The following is an 18,846-nucleotide window of genomic DNA, read 5'->3' as shown; positions in this document are numbered from 1 at the left end:
TTCCAAGAGCTTTAGAACCTGCTGGAGGTGCAGCCTGACTCTAATTGACATCAGACTCCTGGGAAGTCGCAGGAGGTGTAATTGTGAGAACTGTGAGAGAGCAATCCCAATCCGACCTTTGAAAATGTTATGCCAATTTTGTTCCACTTCTCAGAGATTCATGGTTACAGTCAACTAGTGACATTACCCAGACTTAAACTTGTGGTAACTGGGCAGTAAAGCTCAAACTTCACCCAAAGTGAGAATCATTCATTTTTTAGACAATTAGGAGCTGATATCCAAGGATATAATGTAATTCCCACATATTTTTCCCAGTCCCCTTTCTAGTTTCATGAAAAAATCAGTTTTTTACCAACTTCATGCAAGTGTACCATTTGTGTTGAACCTAAGATCTAATAGCCTTTTCTGAGGCCTCTGCCAGTACTCAAGCTGCACAGCCTATATAATCGGCAGAGTACTCTATTACAGCACTACAACATTACAATGTAAGACCTGAGATCCAGAGTTTTAATAGGACAATGTCAGGGAGAGTTCTTTCCAGACCTTATGCAGTCGACACGATCCAGGGTTGAGTGAGAAAACACGAGGAAAAAAGACATGCAGGATACGGGGATGAAAACAGGGGGGGCGTGTCCACGGAGTGCTGGTGGTCGGGGGAGATGTAGCCGAGGCAAACGATCCAGGGATGAGACAAATGGGAAATCCAAAAACAGGGCTAAAGTCCAAGGCCAGGCGATCCATCCGAGACAGACGATTAAAATCCAGAACCGGGTCGGGACCGGCAGGGGGCACGGGAACGGGAACAAGAAACAGAAACTAAAACCATAACGGGGCCAGGTGTATCCAGGTCCCGGGCTCACATAATGTGGGAACCAATGCAGAGCCCGGGACCTAGATGCGTCTGGCTCCATTATGGTTTAAGTTTCTGTTCCTGTTCCCGTTTCCCATGCCGTTCCTGACCCAGTTCTAGATTTTAATCATCATTCTCGGATGGATCGCCTGGCCTTGGACTTTTTGCGTCATTTTGGATTTCCCGTTTGACTCATCCCTGGATCGTTTGCCTCAGCCGCACCTCCCCCGACCACCAGCACTCCGTGGACACGCCCTCCCTGTTCTCATCCCCGTATCCTGCATGCTTTTTTCCCCGTTTTTTCTCACTTTACCCCGGATTGTGTCGTCTGCATAGGGTCCGGAAAGAACTCTCCCTGACAGACACATAAGCAAAGAACAAGAACAACAGAGAAGACAGATTAAGTCTCCTATGTATTTGCTCTTTAGTATATAGCTGTTCAACAGCCCCGTTTATAGAAAAAGCAAAAGACACAGAAGACATTAGGAAACTCAATTTATTTGCAATTTTTTAATAACATCATTCCTTAGATAAAAATGCAATGTTACAGGAATATACATCAGAGATTAATTTAAAACTTGCTTTCAAGGACCATACAGTCTAAATATATTTTCCTTTTTTTTAAATTTATTTACTTGTAGCGTGCGTTATAAGCAAGACAGACTCTGTCACCAAAGACAGACTGACAGTTACGGATACAAACTGTACATCGCCTATTTACAAATCAACTGTTTGTTTTTTTTAGCATTTTTTAATTTTGTTTTTTGAAAACAAGAGTAGAAAAGTGATTGATTTGTTTGATTTTTTGTTATATCAATGAAAGAATGAGAAACGAAATAAAGAATAAGAAATGCAATACCATCAGAACAGAAAGCAAAGTCAAACTGAACAGCACCTTCTCTTCTCCTCTAGAAAGAGGTGGTGTAGCTGGTGGGCAATTTACTGAGACACATAAACCAGAAATGGATTGAATATACCTCATATTTCTCCCACAACTTGACTTAAACTAATATATTTTAATTACATGGTTTAATTACACAATATTGTGGAAAATGTTATTTTTTAAAGATATATCATTGGCACTTAGCATCTTCCATATTTTAGACAAGTGTTTTTAAGGATTGAGAAAAAAATGAGAAAAAAGGAGTTTAAAACTTTCAGTGTTGTTTTCCTAACAAAATCCTCCGTTTACCATCTTTACGTACACACCCCATTGAAATAAACACTTCAGTGGGAAACAGCTTCATTGGTAAGGAAGGGTAACATCAATAGCCCCAACTTCAGATATTTTCAGAAAAAAAGATGAATTAATAGGAGGATCATACAGCAAACATCAAACTATCACTTTGTCAAGAACTGTTAATAAAGAAACATAAGTTACTTCATACTAAACCATCCATGTACAGTAGCTTACATTGGAAATACCTCAGCAAGAATTTTGACTGCACTCCAGATGGCAATCCAAAAAGAGGTTTTAGATTCAATGTTTATGCCTGAAACATTCATAACTTCAGTTACAGTTCAAAGGATGCATGAAGTATGTAATGACTAGTAATTTTTTTTGGCCTCTTGGTGATCAGAGTTTGATTGGGGATTCATAGTGCTACTTGTGACTCCCTCCAGGTATGACACTATGTGGTACTGTATGTGTAACTTTTCTGTACAATTAAAAGTTGATATTGTTCAAGTTGATCGAGCTGGTTTTGTCAGGAAGGTGCAAGGATTTTATTACACTGAACTAAGAAATCGGTACTAAACAGTCCCACAAATCATTAAAAAAACAACACATAACTTACCACAGAAACAAGAAAAGTAAAAGGGTACATACAGACATTTGCCTGAAAAAGCACTAACTGGCAGTAGACATTTTGTTGAAATATTCTACTAATATTTTTTGCAAGTTTTTTGTGAAAATACACACATCTTCACCCACTCATAAAACATGAAGAATATCATATATGTATGTTTATAGTGCTAAAATTACTTTTAATATTTGTCTTCTTCATCATTAAAAATGATTAATGAAGCATCAGTTCATTTACAGTACCAGCCCAAAAGCAAATGGTCATAAATAACATCTTTTCAGTCAAAATAATTCATTACAGGCATGTAAATTTTATATTAAACATATGCTGACATAATGTTAAATATGAGTTGTTTAAATTTATTCTGTAGTTAAAAAAAGACGTCATATTTAATGGATAACACAGTAATCCATTTCCTGATTAATCCCATGGAGCCGTTCTCTTGTGAAGACTTAAGAATATCTTAGAACAACCTGACTGTTTGGTATCTTGTGCCTTGTATGGTGGTATCTGACCAATGACATAGAGTTAATTCTTTCTTTAAATGAGGATTTTTAAACTTTGGAATAGGACTCTGTAAAAGCTACTACATATTTAAACTTCTTTTTCCCATTTATTCCATAACTAACTTTTCCTCTCTTTACTGTATAATCGGAAATCCTGATGGCAGCATTAACACACAATTGTGTCTGATGTGCAAATGACTATTACAAGCTACTTTGCAAAACTTTAATTTATTGCATCCTACTACATAACTTAACCATTACAAATAATAACAGTCATGTAAGAAAAAATAGAGGGGTGTGATATGACGGAAAAAAATCCCTCTGTGGAATTTGCATGTCCCCATTCACTTCCAAGTCCTTTTAAAATATAGCAAAGGCATTTTAGACAGGTACGTAGACAATATAATCTGCCTAAGATGCCCAAAGATGCCATTCCACTAGACAAAACCTGATTTCAATGGGGCTTACTTTGGAAGTCAGATAGTGCATGCTTTTACAACACCTACTGTATACAGTACATGCAGACATTGTGAACTTCATTCAACAGGCTTTCCCTAACCAGCAGTCAGAACTCTTAAATGAACAAGATTTGACCACTTATGAGTTTTTTAACAATAAAGGAAGTTAATTCTTAAACAAAAACAAAAAAATAATCTAGCCCTGTAAGTATATATAACTAATATACTGTACATAAAAGTGAAAACATACAATTGGCGCCATACAGGCCAGCTTCACTAAAGCCTGTAAACTAAAACCCAAAGTATTCTTGAAAGTTGGGTATTTTCTTTCTTATGTTTCTTACACTATCTGCCCTTTGTAATGGGATCCAGGGAAGACAGGAATTAATAGTCACTGATGACCTCTGACTTCAACATTCCTGGGCCAAGATTCATTGTGTTTCCTTCAGGCTTTTTCAATTCTAGAAAGTGGAAACGTTGTTTCCACCCAAATTAAAAAAAAGTACTACTGTAAGTACTATAGACATAAAAGAGGGAAACAGTGAATTAAACCACCACATTCAAGAAAACTAAGCAAAAAAATAAAGTTTTTCAACATCTGAAAAGGGACTTTGTCAGTTTTGCTACATTTACTTCATTATATGCAACAGCTTCAGTGTCAATTAAGTTACAGCAGCAACACAATCAATACATTTGCCTAAATAAATACCTCAACAGAAGTAAACAGAGCACAAGAATGCATGCCACTTCATTTTGTTTTCTTTTATTTTTGCAATAACACTTATCAGAGTGGCTAAAAATGGCAAGCTATTGCACTTTTTTCTCTTGTTTTATACATGCATGTTTTGCATTTAATTAAAATATGATTGATATAAAACAGAGGAAACCCATAAAAACTGATGAGCTCCTTAATGCAAAATAAGCTTAATTTGCTGCACTTTTCTTTAGGTTAATTAATGGCTTTTAAGAAACTGACATATATATATAAATAAATAGAGGGAATATTTTGGATATCCTTGAACATACAGCATTTTCTCATTTTTGATCCGTTCTTTCACTCTTGTTCATAACTATCACTTAGCTACACACATGCTCAGATTGATGGTTCTTGCACCAAGTCACTTCATCTCTGAAATAAACACTCAGTGCATTAGAAGACAAGTAAGGAAAAATAAGAAAAGTTATATTAATTTGTTAAATTATTTTTAACAGTGCAACCTATTGTACACTTCAATGTAATAGAGACAACAGATTTTAGTATCGAATTCCTTCTAGGGCAGAACATGTTTTAAACTAGAAGGAAGGATCTACTGTATGAAAGAATAAGCTTTGTGCAAAAATGAGTACAATTCAGATTCCTGAAAATGTAAGCTTTGAGACAATAAAACTGTACCTTATGGTACTGTTGTAAGTATTTAACTTTCATAGCTTTACCTGGTTTGGAATTAGTACTGTATCTCAATGTGAATCTCTCACAAGTTCTACTAACAAAGTTTGACAGAACAAGTTTTCTCCAATACCATCAAAAGGCCCTTTGCCTGTCACATATTCCACGTTGTATATTTTACCTTTCTCACTGTTCAGACAGCACATACTGGAAGGACAAAAGCTGAGAAGAATAGTTTTTCCTAAAAATATAGTTTTGTATTTTTCTGCCTATACAGTAATTTTACCCATCAATCAATACCTTCTCCAAGCTACAGTATTAGTGATACCGATCTTATTGTAATGTGTAAAACAATTACACTTTATAAATATAAAGCTAAAAATAAAATCACGAGCTACAAAAGCTGGTGAGAATCCTCCTGATATTAAAACATTTACATTTTTTACAGCCTAGGTAACAATATCCAGGTTCTGATCAATGTTTCTTTGCCAGTCCTTGCAGTTCTCTTTTCAATGCCTTTCATAGCAATATCCCACACAAATTAATATGCACACATCAAATATAGAAACTGAGAAATCTGTTCAAGCTTCTTTTTGGGTTCTAGGTCATTATAATATTACAGTTTGCAAAGTAACATATATATATATATTTAAGAAAACCGAAGATAATCTTTGCTGATTGTCAAGACATTCAACACACCTTCACAGAAACCCTTAATCAATGAAACAATTCTGAATAATGCTAATGTGCGAGGTAGAATAGACACTGAAATGGTGAAATTAACTAAACAAAAGAATTATGTGGATCACATGGTTAAAGTTCACCATTGCAGAACTTGCCTATTCTATTGAAAGCCGCATTCACAAACCAGATCCTGTCACTTTTATAATGTAGTTCTGTATAGATTACAATAAAAGAAGAGAGAATCCCATAAAGAACACATTCAAGCCTACGTACAATTAATGTTAATTCTAGCAAAAAATATAATGTCTCCTCGGTTACAAGATCTTCCAAGGCACTGTACCCCTGATTCATCCTGGTTTGAGAGCCCCTGGCAACAATCTCTTCACAGAAATTTAAAACTATAATTTTTCTTTTGCTGTAGTGATGCCTGAAAAATCTCTTCCCGGATCCAACCCATCATGGTTTTTTTTTCCATTTCTCAGTGACAATCATTAGAAGAGGTCAGTTTGTCACACAATAGTTTTACAAGTGGAGTCAGTAAGATGTGTGCTATTCTGCCAGGTGTCTTTGTATTTAACATCAATAGTTGGAAAACTCCAGCTAGAACATACTGGTAATGATGGAGTAAGCAATACTGAACGTTGCCAATTTGCAAACATTTGTTTAAATTAATGTGATTTCATATATTTAGGTAAATCAAGGCTTCACACACATACACATTTATATATATATATTTGGACTGTATTCAAAAACATTTTTTGCTTTTCTCAAGTTCCACGGTACAAAGTTTACAAGATGATACAGCAAAAAAGCCCCAGCACTGTAGGTGTCACTTATGACTCAGAAGGTACCTTGATTTGCATTCTGTTTAAATGTATTAATTATAGATTTTTTTCAAATTTACTTTTGTGTCATACAAAAGGTACCATGATAGTGATTTTATACTCACCCTATGCAGCATTTAAACCAACATAACACTTTCTCCAAATCTACAGCAAGGAAAGATGCAAAGAGATCTACTGTACAGTATGGAACTTGGTGGAATGACTCTGTAGAGCTGGCTAGAATTAACACCACTCTGGATATAAAGTGGTCTATTAACACAAGGTTAATAGTGTGTTCTGTCTAAAAGTGGTTAAAAGACTTGTTGACATTATGTTATATTTTATTAAGATACTGTACTTTGTAAGTCAAACGAGTATTTATAGATACCAATAAGATTAAAAAATTGACTTTTATCTGAAAGCCTATTCACACCAAGATCATCGAGCACTACATGAACTATCTACGCCTGATCAGAGGTGTAGGAACTTTGAACAGTAAATCAACATCAGTTTTTGCTGGACCAAATTGACCGCATTACTTAAAACATGTATGCTGAATTGTAGAATTCCTATAAAAAAACATGAAATTTTCAAATAAAACCTGCAGGCAGACTGAATCAGGACTCAGGTCTTATCTCTAACTCATCTTTCTCCCAGATCTCAATGAAACTACTTTTACACTGTACCAAATGATAGTAAAGATGGTTATGTTTTTTTAATGTCATAGAAATAGAAAATATATTTTAAGCCGTTGACATTGAAGGCCCAGCTAAAATTCTGCCACATTTATGCATGCACCACTGTACTTTCACTAATGTCAGATTTTCAGATGCTCACAATGAAGGTATAACTGCACAAAAAGGTGTACATGAAATTACTGCTGTTTCACAGGGAATTGCATACATTAACCCCCTAAAGAAAGACTTCTCTTGCTGTGCCCATGGCTTAGGGTCAGAAAACAGAACCAAAGTCTTATTCTCCTAGCCTGTTCAACAATACATTCGACTGTCATGGAGATGGACTGCTAAGGAACAACTTTGGATCCAATCTAGAACTCCAATAAGATACAGACCTCAATAACACAGGATCCTCTATAAACCCCAAATACTAGGATCTATCAGTTACTAGTGTGATTGAGGTGAATAAGGAAACCTGGTTCAGATTGTCTAAGCTAAGTGCAAGCTTGAAAAGGGACTGAGAGGCAGCATATAAACATTTTATTAGTCTACTTCAGAAAAGACATAAAACTCAAGGGGCAGAATAAACAGAGGTCACAAAATAGATGTAAAATGTGGACACAAAGAAAACTGGACACTTCATAGTGAGTTTGTCCATAGCTCACAAGGAGCTCACTTTAGGAAAGTATTGGTGCTTATTGGGTCCTCATTAGTGTATATACAGTAGGCAGAATTTAGAATGTTCTACCATATATATTTGATTGAAAAATGGGGCTGTTTTTTTAAATATTTGCCTTTGTCAAGAGATGTCCACCATCTAAATAATCATTTCTGAATCCTCTTCAAGCACTGCCATTCTGAACTTCATTCATTCTTGACAAACATATCAACACAAACTCCAAAGGTGTACATGCACCACAAATTCTAAACACCTACAATTTGGTATTATAAAATACAGTGAATTATGGCACAACAGGCAGTTCCATCCTGTTGTAATTGTTTTGGCAAGTTACATCTGAATATAAGCACAGATATTTGACAGCAACAAGGAGACATTTATTTTCTGTCCACAACAGGGTCGGTCTTAAGTATCATTTACTTAAAAACCTAGTCTTCGGTAATGATTTTTCTTTAAATTATATTCTCCTTCAAATCGTAATGCTTTTAGACAAATTCTATTTTCTTCTGATGCATCTTCTATGACCCTACTCTACTCCCACTGCTTTTTAAAAGTATTGTTTTGAGTACGAAATGTACCAACTTAAAGTGGATGAACACAAGATATGCAAAATCAGTTTCCATAAAACATGTCCATAGTGTCTTCCAAAGTAGCTAAAATTATGTACAATTTTCTCTTTTTTCTTTCATTTACAAAAAGTATAAAGAGAGAGAAAAACACAAAAAAAAACATTGGCTTGTGTCCCACTTCCTTAGTTAAAAGCACTAAAAAGTTCAAAAGGTATAACTTGGCACACTAAAATACTAAAATGATTCCCATGCAGTAAATATACATCTAGTGAGTTCAATTAATGTGACTATAATAATATTCAGTAATTAGAAGAGAAGAAGAAGGAAAATAATTGCTTGGCACAAGATGTCTTTTTAAATACTGAACTGCACCTGATTTCAAGTATAACAGGTTTCTTCGATTTAAAGATTTGCAACTCAATAAACAATTACTCTGAATATATATTATTTATATATTTCTTCATCCTTTTATACAGCTAATTCTTTGAGACTCATTTACAGTCATGATGTTATTGCATTGTTTTTGCATATCTTGTGGAACGCACACACAACCAGGCACTCCTGGAACCATGATCATTCACATGGACCCACCCTATCCACAACAGGAAATGCATACACTCTTAGAAACATGCAGTGACTTAATAGGCAGACGCCATTTTCCATTAATTGCGGCTGCCACAGACTGTCAAGAGAAAAGCCCAACTGCTTTGACAAACTGAAACATAAAACCAGCTACATAGTGCAGGTGTGCACATTTTGCATTCTTTTGAGAGTGGGGTGGAAAGCTGTCTGTGTAAGCATGTAACCTGTATCGATGAGTGTAGCAAACCTTAGGTATTAGACCTAATGTGAAGTGATCCAGCTAGCATTTTAATTGAAACAATGGTGTTTAGAAAGAAAACATTATTCCCTGCTAGATTCACGCCCTAATTACAAAGACAACCATAAACACACACTAGTGCCAGGAAAGATTTAAAACCCATGAGTGACATGCAAAAACATATTAGCTATACTGAATTACATACTTAAATATCTGACACAGACTGCATTATTCACAGTTCTTCAAAATCAAAACTAAAAAAAAGTATGCTTGCTTAGTAAGAAATGCAGACAATCTAACATTTCAAATAGTTGACAGCATCAACCTGTTTATTAATCAATAAAAATGATAAGTAGTGCATTGCAAGGGTTATCAGGATGCTCTGTTGATATTCAAACCTACCTGTGTGAACATGGCAGGTAGTGTTGCTTAATATCTATGGTTATAACAATTTGAAATAAAAGATCTTATGGCCTAGCCACTAGCTTTGAGAAAACTCAAACAGCAGGTTTCACAAGAGTCCATTCAATGTGAGTACTGTACATGTTCTAATAATTTTGGAGTCTCATAAAAATAACTCTATATTCACAAAGTTGATACTGTCATTGCATCTCCATCTTTATCCCCATAACCCCACAGCCATAGTGATGAAAATAAATGTAATATTGCCCACATCAACTCAAAGTTTTCTAAGTACTGTAGCAGCAAACTCTTATTTTTAGCATTTAATTTGCATAATCCATTCCTTCTTAGTAACTTATTCAGGACACCACTGCTCTCTGGCACTTAGTGTGTGCATATGATGCATGCAGACATACAGTGCTGTACAAAAGTAAGAAGACACCAAACAGTATGGTAACAGTGTTAAATCCACAGCAGTTTTTTGTTAACCCTGTAAATTCCATTTGAGGAACTATAGAGAGAATTGCATGACCATTAGCTGGTATCAAGCATGAGCCTATGCAGCATATGTTCAAATGCCTGTAAGCTTTTCTCCACCTTTCTTTTGAAGGTAAACCTACAAAAGCACTCATAGCTATTTTAGAGAAAAGAAGAGTTGACCTGTTTTTATTTCTGGATGAAGAGCTAAAATAATTAGTGTCGTGAGATAAAACCCAAACCAAACCAGAACGTCAGGCTGTCTTGCACATTGCTTCTTCATTATTCCAGTGGTTAGGGTTTTGGAAATCAAAGCCAGCCTTTTTGGAAACATGCCTATTAATTCTCTGAAAGGTCCAAGTGTCATGTCAATATTGTTAAATTTCAGACTTTTAGGCACATTTTTACAGTAACAAAAATACCCCCCCACCCAGAAAAGTGTAGTTGGGGGGACAAAAAAAGGAAAAACACAAGAGAACGGTTATTATTAAATACAATCCTAAATCCTGCCATTGCAGGGTATTTAACTTCTTAAACTTCTAATAAAACAAGGTTCTTATGTTTATAATATATGTTTATAATCCAATTTGTTAAAAACATTTAAAAATATAGGCTGGTCTCTAGCTTTTGCACAACACTGTATAAATATATAAACTCTAGTTGGTGTTGATGTGTGTCTGGTTGCCTGCACTGTCACTGGCCAGTAAAACCATTACATTCTCCAGTCGCAGAGATCTACAACACGGGATGCAGATCAACTACAAGGCCTGGCTCGACCCTGGCTCTCTTGTTCTTTTCCCACCCCCTCAACCCCATGCCTCGACCTTGCTCCATTTTAGCCAAGGCAGAAGTCGCAAGGCAAGGCTAATTTTACAAACCTAAAACAAACGACGACAAAAAAAGTAAAGAAACGCGAAAAAATAAAAGATATGATGAAACTCGAGGTATATGGCAGCAAACGTCGCTGTCCCTTAGGATTATCGCCTTGGTTGACTCCTTCCCTAAAAAGGGTGGCATTGTCATGCCACACGACAACAGAGAAGGAAAGAGAAAGCGTGAGGACACCTGAGTATAGATTCCGGCGCCTCGCTTCGTCTCCCAAGGACCCCCTTGTTTTGTCTGGTTTTTGAAATGGTGCCCGGGGGGAGGGTCAGAACTGGTCCGTGCTATCTTGCCTTCATCCGTTCATCCATCCGTGATGATTCTGTCGGAGCTCAGAACAAAAAGGATGTCCTTGAACAGAGTGTGCAGCTTCCAGAAGAGGCACTCCAACACCTTAATATCACTTGCCACCTCTCTGAGGGCGAAATGGGGCTCCTGCCCCATGGCCAAGAAACAACCAGGCCATGAAACCAAACGTTCCGCTTTCCATTTTTTTTTCTCAAATCCTCCCCCCTTCCACCTTCAAGAGCACAATAACTGTGAGGCACTTCTGAAACAAACCCAGAACATTTAGAACACACATATTAAAATGGAACAGCCAACATTGGAGAGCCCTGTACTTCTACAAGCTGCTGACGCAAACCATGTCTTCTTGGAGATCCTCCTCCACTAGCCCACAATTCCGTTGCCCTGGAGACCTCTCACCCTCTGTGTCGGCCTCTTCCTCCTCTTCTTCCACCGCTATAACAGGTCCTTCCGGCCTGCTGGACGCCTGAGTTTCATGGTCCCTGCAGTTAATAAAGGGAAGGAGGTTGCCGTTGGGGCTCGGTTGGCTGTTGCCATTCAGGATGTTGTCAGCTGCATTCTCCATCTCCTCTATTGTCATGTCACAGGCATCGGCGATCTCCTGCTTGGTCACCTCGATGAAGGTGGGGTCCTGGGCATAATGGCCCAGGCCTTCGGAAATCAGGACCTGAGGGAACAGTGGAGATCACAGTGAAGAAAACCCTAATCAGACATGGCTTTTTCATCTCTAACTCAAACTAATCTAGAACTGCCATGTTTCAAAGGACATTTGAATAGATTCAAATATTTACTTAAACCAAAATTAGATAGATTCAAATATTTACTTAAACCAAAATTATTTATTAAAAAAATACTATAGGGTGAGGTTGGTTCCTTTAAAAATATATGCTAAATATGGACAATATAGTAATTCAGAAATTACAACTTAAATAATCACTGTTGTATAAGACACATAATAATAATGATAATAATTCCTTATGCTTATATAGTACAATTCTTTACACCCCACTCAAAGCTCTCTACTGGTATTGAGAACTCCTCTCCATCACCACCAATGTGCAGCCTCCACCTGGATGATGCGACGGCAGCCATAGTGCGCCAGAACGCTCACCACACATCAGCTATTAGTGGGGAGGAGAACAGAGTGATGAAGCCAATTCATAGATGGGGATTATTAGGAGGCCATGATTGTAAAGGCAGGTGGGGAATTTGCCTGGACAGTGGGGTGACACCCCTACTCTTTTCGAGAAATGCCCTGGGATTTTTAACAACAACAGAGAGTCAGGACCTCAGTTTTACATCTCATTCAAAGGACTGTGCCTTTTTACAGTATAGTATCCCTGTCAATAGACTGAGGCTTTAGGACCCACACACACTGCAGGTTGAGCACCCCCTACAGGCCCCACTAACACCACTTCCAGCAGCAACCTTTTTCTTAGGAGGTCTCACATCCAAGTACTGACTAGGCTCATACCTTCTTAGCTTCAGTGGGGCTGCCAGTTGTGAGTTGCAGGGTGATATGGCTGCTTGCCATAAGTCAAGCAGATACAATATATATTTATGGACTGCATATAATCACATTAGTAATTATACATAACAATTTCATGCAAACACAGAAAGCACAGGTTAAGGTGTAAAAGGTTGTTCATGCAAACACAATTTCTTGAGCCATTCAATTGTCCATGAATCTTAAAGGGGAGCTGCAGTCCAATTAAATCCTGGTAACAAAATAAATTAATTGACATTATAGAAAATTTTACAAATTCTGGATTAAGCACAAAATTGTGAACTTTTAGAAAGCACTGTATGTCATCTTGTTGTTGCAACCCCCTGGTCTTGCCACAGGCAAGAGCAAGAGTTCCCACAAATTGTCTGTTATGTGCTGTAAATTGGAGGTTTTACAAGTTACTGTGTACATTTTACTTTTATTGTGGTCTGAAAAGCAGTCATCAATGCTGATTCTTTCTAACCCCAAAATATAAAAATAATGTTGCAGCTCCCCTTTAATAACTGTAACAGAAAGATCATTTTTTTTTTGCAAATGGCAGTGCAAAGGAATGACTAGCTTACCGCCTCCACCAGACTTCCTGCACTGCCATGGAACTGCCGCCCTGAGTCTTGGCAATGAGTCGGTACGGTGAGGGAGACTGGCCGCGCCCGCTGGGTGTTGCCGTTAGTGCTGTCCGCGTACCAGGAGCCACAGTTGACAGACGGCAGGCTGCTGTTGAGCTTCTCGTAGGAGCCCGTGCCCTCCAGCTGCAAGGTGGGCACACGCTGGTAGGGGTTCCCCCGGTCACAGGGCGTAGCAGGGGGTGTGGAGCACAGCCGTGTGAAGAGTGTGGGGGAATGACTCCTCCGTAAGAGCGGGCTGAGCCCAGCCACTGCCAGGGCCTGGACAGAGAGGGACACAGAAACACAGTCTATGAAATATTCACCACCATGCAGTACTCACTGCTGTTTGTTCCTAATAGCTTCAGTGGTGAGAAGTGAAGAAGAATCACCCTACCAGGGTTCTAATATACATTAGATATGCTTACTGACAGGAGATGGGGCAGTGTAGCATAGTGGGAATATCTCTAGACTCATAACTGGCGAGTTGTGGGCTCCAGTCCATGCTACAGACCCTACTGTTGTAAAGAGATCCAGAGTGCTTTATTTATAAGAAGGTCCAACTTCATCTACCAGTGAGGGGCAGCATCTATTTGCCTGACATGTGGGTATAATCATGTGCCAGGAGCCCTACTGCACAGAAGATCAGGCAGAGAAAAGAAAAATTCCTTCCTCAATTGAATTAAGAGGAACTTTGGGTAGAGCAGGTTGTGTACATCCATAGTGGAATTTAGTCAGGGCACCAGGGTGAATACACTGTACAATCTATGTTAGTTACTTTCAATGACTGAATAGTCAGTTTAGTATCAGTTTAACATTTGAGTTTAACATCTCATCCAAAAGATGAGCGACATGTCTGATTTAAATAGGAAATTCTGTTTGAGGTGTACAGCAACAGTCCGTTTTTTCCCTAGAGGTCTCCCAATTCCAGTACTGATCGCGACATATTAATCCTCTGGAGTATTTCAGTATTAAGAATGCATGGTGCCAGAAGAACATCCTCAAGAACTTCCCAAAAGACCAACTGATTTTATGTCTAGAAATCAGGTATTGGTTTCTTAAATTGAAAACAGACATAAAGAAAAAAGGGACAAAATGTGATAACATTTGATATTCACAAATATAGTTTTATAACCATCCTTAAAGCAGCACAAGACCCTTAATTCTGCTACATTTAACACTTAGAAAAATGACAGGCATTCTGTAGAATCTTTTGTCACATTGCAATATAATCCATGCAGTCATATTTCCATATTTTCCACACATTACTTACTTCATGCATAATATTAGACACAGGATATAAAGACAAAAACATTAAATTAGAATTAGGCAGAGGAAAATATTTAACTTGACCAATTTATTATACCGTACTGTATATGGCATTCGGAGGAGTAAGGACATAATGCAGGAAAAAAATTATGATAGAATTAAATACAGTATGTTTTACCTTATAACTTTGCATCAACTACTCAAAGTTCATATTTTTAAAAATAAAATGTAATAATAGAGTGATTCATTTTAAATTGACTATGTTCAATGAGCTCTGGACAATTATGTCACGGGAAGGTAATTCTGTAATTACTGTACCCTGAAAATCATCATCTGTAACTTATTCACAACCCTTAAAGACCTGGTTACTGGTCTAATTAAGCACAGTGGTCAGAAATGAAGGGGAAAATCAACCAAACTTGGTAACTTCTATCTAAAAGAATTTCAGATGGTTGATGGGAACTGAATCTTTTCAGCCTGGAATAGAAAGAATTGTGTGAGAATTAGATGTACTGTAGGTGTCCTGAATGTTATTGGAGTAGATACTGTAGATCTGGAGAAAAGCAATTCCTAAGTGTTTCATTAAGAAATTACTTACTACACTAGGATTTTTGTAGCATTAAGCTACTTGCAACCAAGTTTATACAAAAGACCACTTCTCATTTGTAAAACATGTCTGCATGTTCTTAGACCTTATAGGGATTTGGAATTAAAAAAAAACATTTTTGACCCATAAGATGGTTTTATATTTTTATGATCATTTCCATGTTGGGAGTTCTGGAGGAGAACTGCAGAACTGGCACAGTCATCCTTAATGTTTTGTTTTTGTAGAGCAGAGATGGAGAAGATCTTACCTGGTGATGTACTAGGTGAAGGGGCAGTACAGTCTTCTGAGACACATCTGGTGGCTGTTTGGTCTGCCTCTTTAAACACTCTAGGTGGAAGGATGATCGTCGACCTATTTGGAAAAAGAACAAAGGATAGGGAATAACATGAACTCTTATTAAAGTTGTTCGCAGTAGTGCAGGAGGAACACTGTCTGTTGGTTTTCATTCCAGTTCTTTGGTCAGTCCTGAGTGATCAAAACATCCCACTTCAAGGATACTGTTTCCAATAATATTACCATATAGAAATTTACTCAGCCTCTCCTCAACTTGCCTTTATTTCTGACTGAACACCTCTTTCTACTTGATTAATTGTTGATAGATAAGGTGGCAATGGCTCTGTATTAGAGAACTCTCATGGTGACTCCATGTTTATTTCTACTGCAGAGCTCCAGTTGATTATTTTTCATGGAAACACAACTGAAGAGGGCAGTTCTGAAACCCAGAAACTGGCAAAGGATTAATACCAGTTACAAATCACATTTGAGCTTTTAACAGCCTGAAAGTGAAATAACAAATACGCTCCACATAGAAAACACAAATCAATCAGTCTATTAGACCAATAAGAACTGAACAGGATCAAAAACTAAAAGACACTTCCAGGACATGGTTTGCAAAACCACTGATCTAGACTGTTGTGTACAGATTACATCAGAACAGAGGCCAAACAGATCACATAAAAACTGCATTTCTTTGAAAACTCTGGGTTGGTTAAAGTAGCAAAATCACTTTATTTTGTATGCTTTATTAAATGCTTTCTCTTATTTGTAATGAACATGCTTGCTATATTATTTTCAGACATTTTTTATCTGAAATGTACATCATCACAAAATTTCCTTACAGAATACATACTTAAGAAAAAAGGAAAAACTTAAATCCAGCTGAAATTTAGTAAAAAGGTTTTATGAAACACATTATTAGTTTCCTTAAGGGTTGAATAAAATAATAGGTCAGTTGAAACATAGTTCTTAAGAAATAGGGGGTGGTGTTTATATGGCGAAACTATAACTCTTTTCGTAACTCAAATCATAAGAATTGTCAACTGATTTACTGTAACTTATGTGGACTTGTCTTGTGTGAAAGGTAAGAAGCAAATGATGCAGGGTGGATAATTTAGTAAAGGAATTTTGCATTATTCTTCCCAGCATGAGTCTATTATACAGACTTGCTGTTATTGAAATGTCATAACCTTGTATGCTTCCAAGAAACACAGGAAAAGAAAATCAGAAAATTGATTGCAAAAATAAATCAATGCAAAGAAAATTATTATACATATTTGAAATAGGGAAACAATATTTTGTCTAAGTTGGCATTTTGTTTTTCTATTTCGATTAAAACATGACACATTTGCTTAAGTGTCCTATTTTAATATAAATCAATACAGACCAAGCAAAAAAAAAAGTCCTACTTGAGTTTCAATCAATATGCACTCAACTGAAAAGCACAGCATTTGTATTTCATTGGCAGAAGCCATATTGAAAAAGACAACAATTAAAATGGAAACCTTGTACAGAAAAGGGGTTTTAATAATCTGACCTTTTTAAATTGAGCAAATTATTACATTAAGCACAGTACATGACATTTACATTTGTTCACTTCAATGTTCTGTATTCTTTCTTCTCAGACTATGTCCATTATGTGTTCACAGTCTAGTTGATTGGTTAATTACAAAAGTTAAAAAGCAATTTCAGGTAAATATTTTATTAGTCTTAGAGCTACAACAAACTTCTAGTTCACTATAAAGCATTTGCAAACACATTTATCAAGAGCACAGTAAAGAATGAAATTGAATGAAACATCAATTACAGCATTATTGCTTTTCTTTTAAAAAGTAAATATTTTTTTGTTTTTTTCTACCTATTGTCTATTCTATTGCATTTCATCTTCAAACCCTTCTGAGGTTTTCCTTAGTCTTGGACTCTTTCAGGTAACTATGTAATTTAATCACTTATTTGAACCAATTTAACTTTACATAATCCATCCATTTTGTAACCACTTCATCCAGTTCAATTGTGCAGGGGAGCCTGAGCCTATCCCAGCAAGCAATGGGCACAGGGCAGGATACACCCTGAATGGGATACCAGTCCATCAAAGGGAACACACAGACACAAACACTGACTACACCTACGGCCTACTTTCCCAGAAACCTATCAGTCTTTGAACTGGTGGGAGGTGACAGGAGCACCCAGAGGAAACCAATGCAAACACAGGGAGAACATACAAACTCCATGCAGAAAGCAGCCCAGCTCCAGGACCCCGATTCTGTGAGGCAGCAATGCTAACCACAGTCTCTCTGTGCTAACTTAATTTTATAATCAAAAGCAGGTAATCATTGAATAAAGCCAACACAGCCTGCTGGGTTGTCAGTTTCCAAAAAGATGCAATAAAACCCACCATACACTGAACAGAATATTAATAATAATAAAAAAAATTGCTTACACTTATATACTGCTTTTCTAGACAATCCACTCAAAGCGCTTTACAGGTAATGGGGATTCTCCTCCACCATCACCAATGTGCAGCCCTCACCTGGATGATGTGATGGCAGCCATAGTGCACCAGAACACTCACCACACAGAGGTTACACCCCTACACTTTTCGAGAAACACCCTAGGATTACCTGGATGATGTGATGGCAGCCATAGTGCACCAGAACGCTCACCACACAGGGGTTACACCCCTACACTTTTCGAGAAACGCCCTGGGATTTTTAATGACCACAGAGAATCAGGACCTCAGTTTTACATCTCATCTGAAGGACGGCGCCTTTTAACTGTATAGTGTCCCCATCACTATACTGGGGCATTAGGACCCACATAGACCACAGGGTGACCTGCTGGCCCCACTAACATCTCTTCATGCAGCAACCTTAGTTTTTCCCAGGAGTCTCCCATCCAGGTACTGACCAGGTTCACACCTGCTGATCTTCAGTGGGTTGCCAGTTGTGAGTTACAGGGTGACATGGCTGCTGGCAGAAGACAGTCTCAAGCCCACTGTTATGGCTACTGCATTCTTACCTAGTGTTGTTGGGCATAACAAGGCTCGCTTTGGGGACTGCCAGAGCTTCCTCTCTTCATTGTCCTCGCCCTCCTCCATGGGCGTGAGCTGCTTGCTCTCCTCGTCATGGTATCCCAGCCTGCAAACATAGCAGATTTTCATCATCCCAGACACCAACCTCCAACAGAAAGCAAATACAAGCAGAGCTTGTTCAACTGCAACGTTTTATCAGAAATGTAAAGGGCTCATTTTGTGATTTTT

At 37.5% G+C, this 18,846-nt stretch overlaps 1 protein-coding gene across 1 annotated transcript in view; it reads right to left on the bottom strand.

Moving 5' to 3' along the window:
* Positions 1–13,619: 13,619 nt before the first annotated feature.
* Positions 13,620–18,846, bottom strand: part of cacna1c (calcium voltage-gated channel subunit alpha1 C) — a 414,391-nt gene continuing 409,164 nt past the window's right edge. The window contains exons 50-52 of the mRNA XM_088922581.1: positions 18,542–18,724; positions 15,559–15,662; positions 13,620–13,717 (exon numbers count right to left, since the gene is read on the bottom strand). Of these exons, the coding sequence (XP_088778707.1) occupies positions 13,620–13,717; positions 15,559–15,662; positions 18,542–18,724 (385 nt within the window). The remainder of the gene's footprint in view (positions 13,718–15,558; positions 15,663–18,541; positions 18,725–18,846) is intronic.

The sequence above is a fragment of the Atractosteus spatula genome, chromosome 8, assembly GCF_055471065.1.
Source record: "Atractosteus spatula isolate fAtrSpa1 chromosome 8, fAtrSpa1.hap1, whole genome shotgun sequence".
In the NCBI taxonomy this organism is placed as follows: domain Eukaryota; kingdom Metazoa; phylum Chordata; class Actinopteri; order Semionotiformes; family Lepisosteidae; genus Atractosteus; species Atractosteus spatula.
Note: the sequence above shows the minus strand (reverse complement) of the source record. Positions and strands in the feature narration are given on the sequence as shown.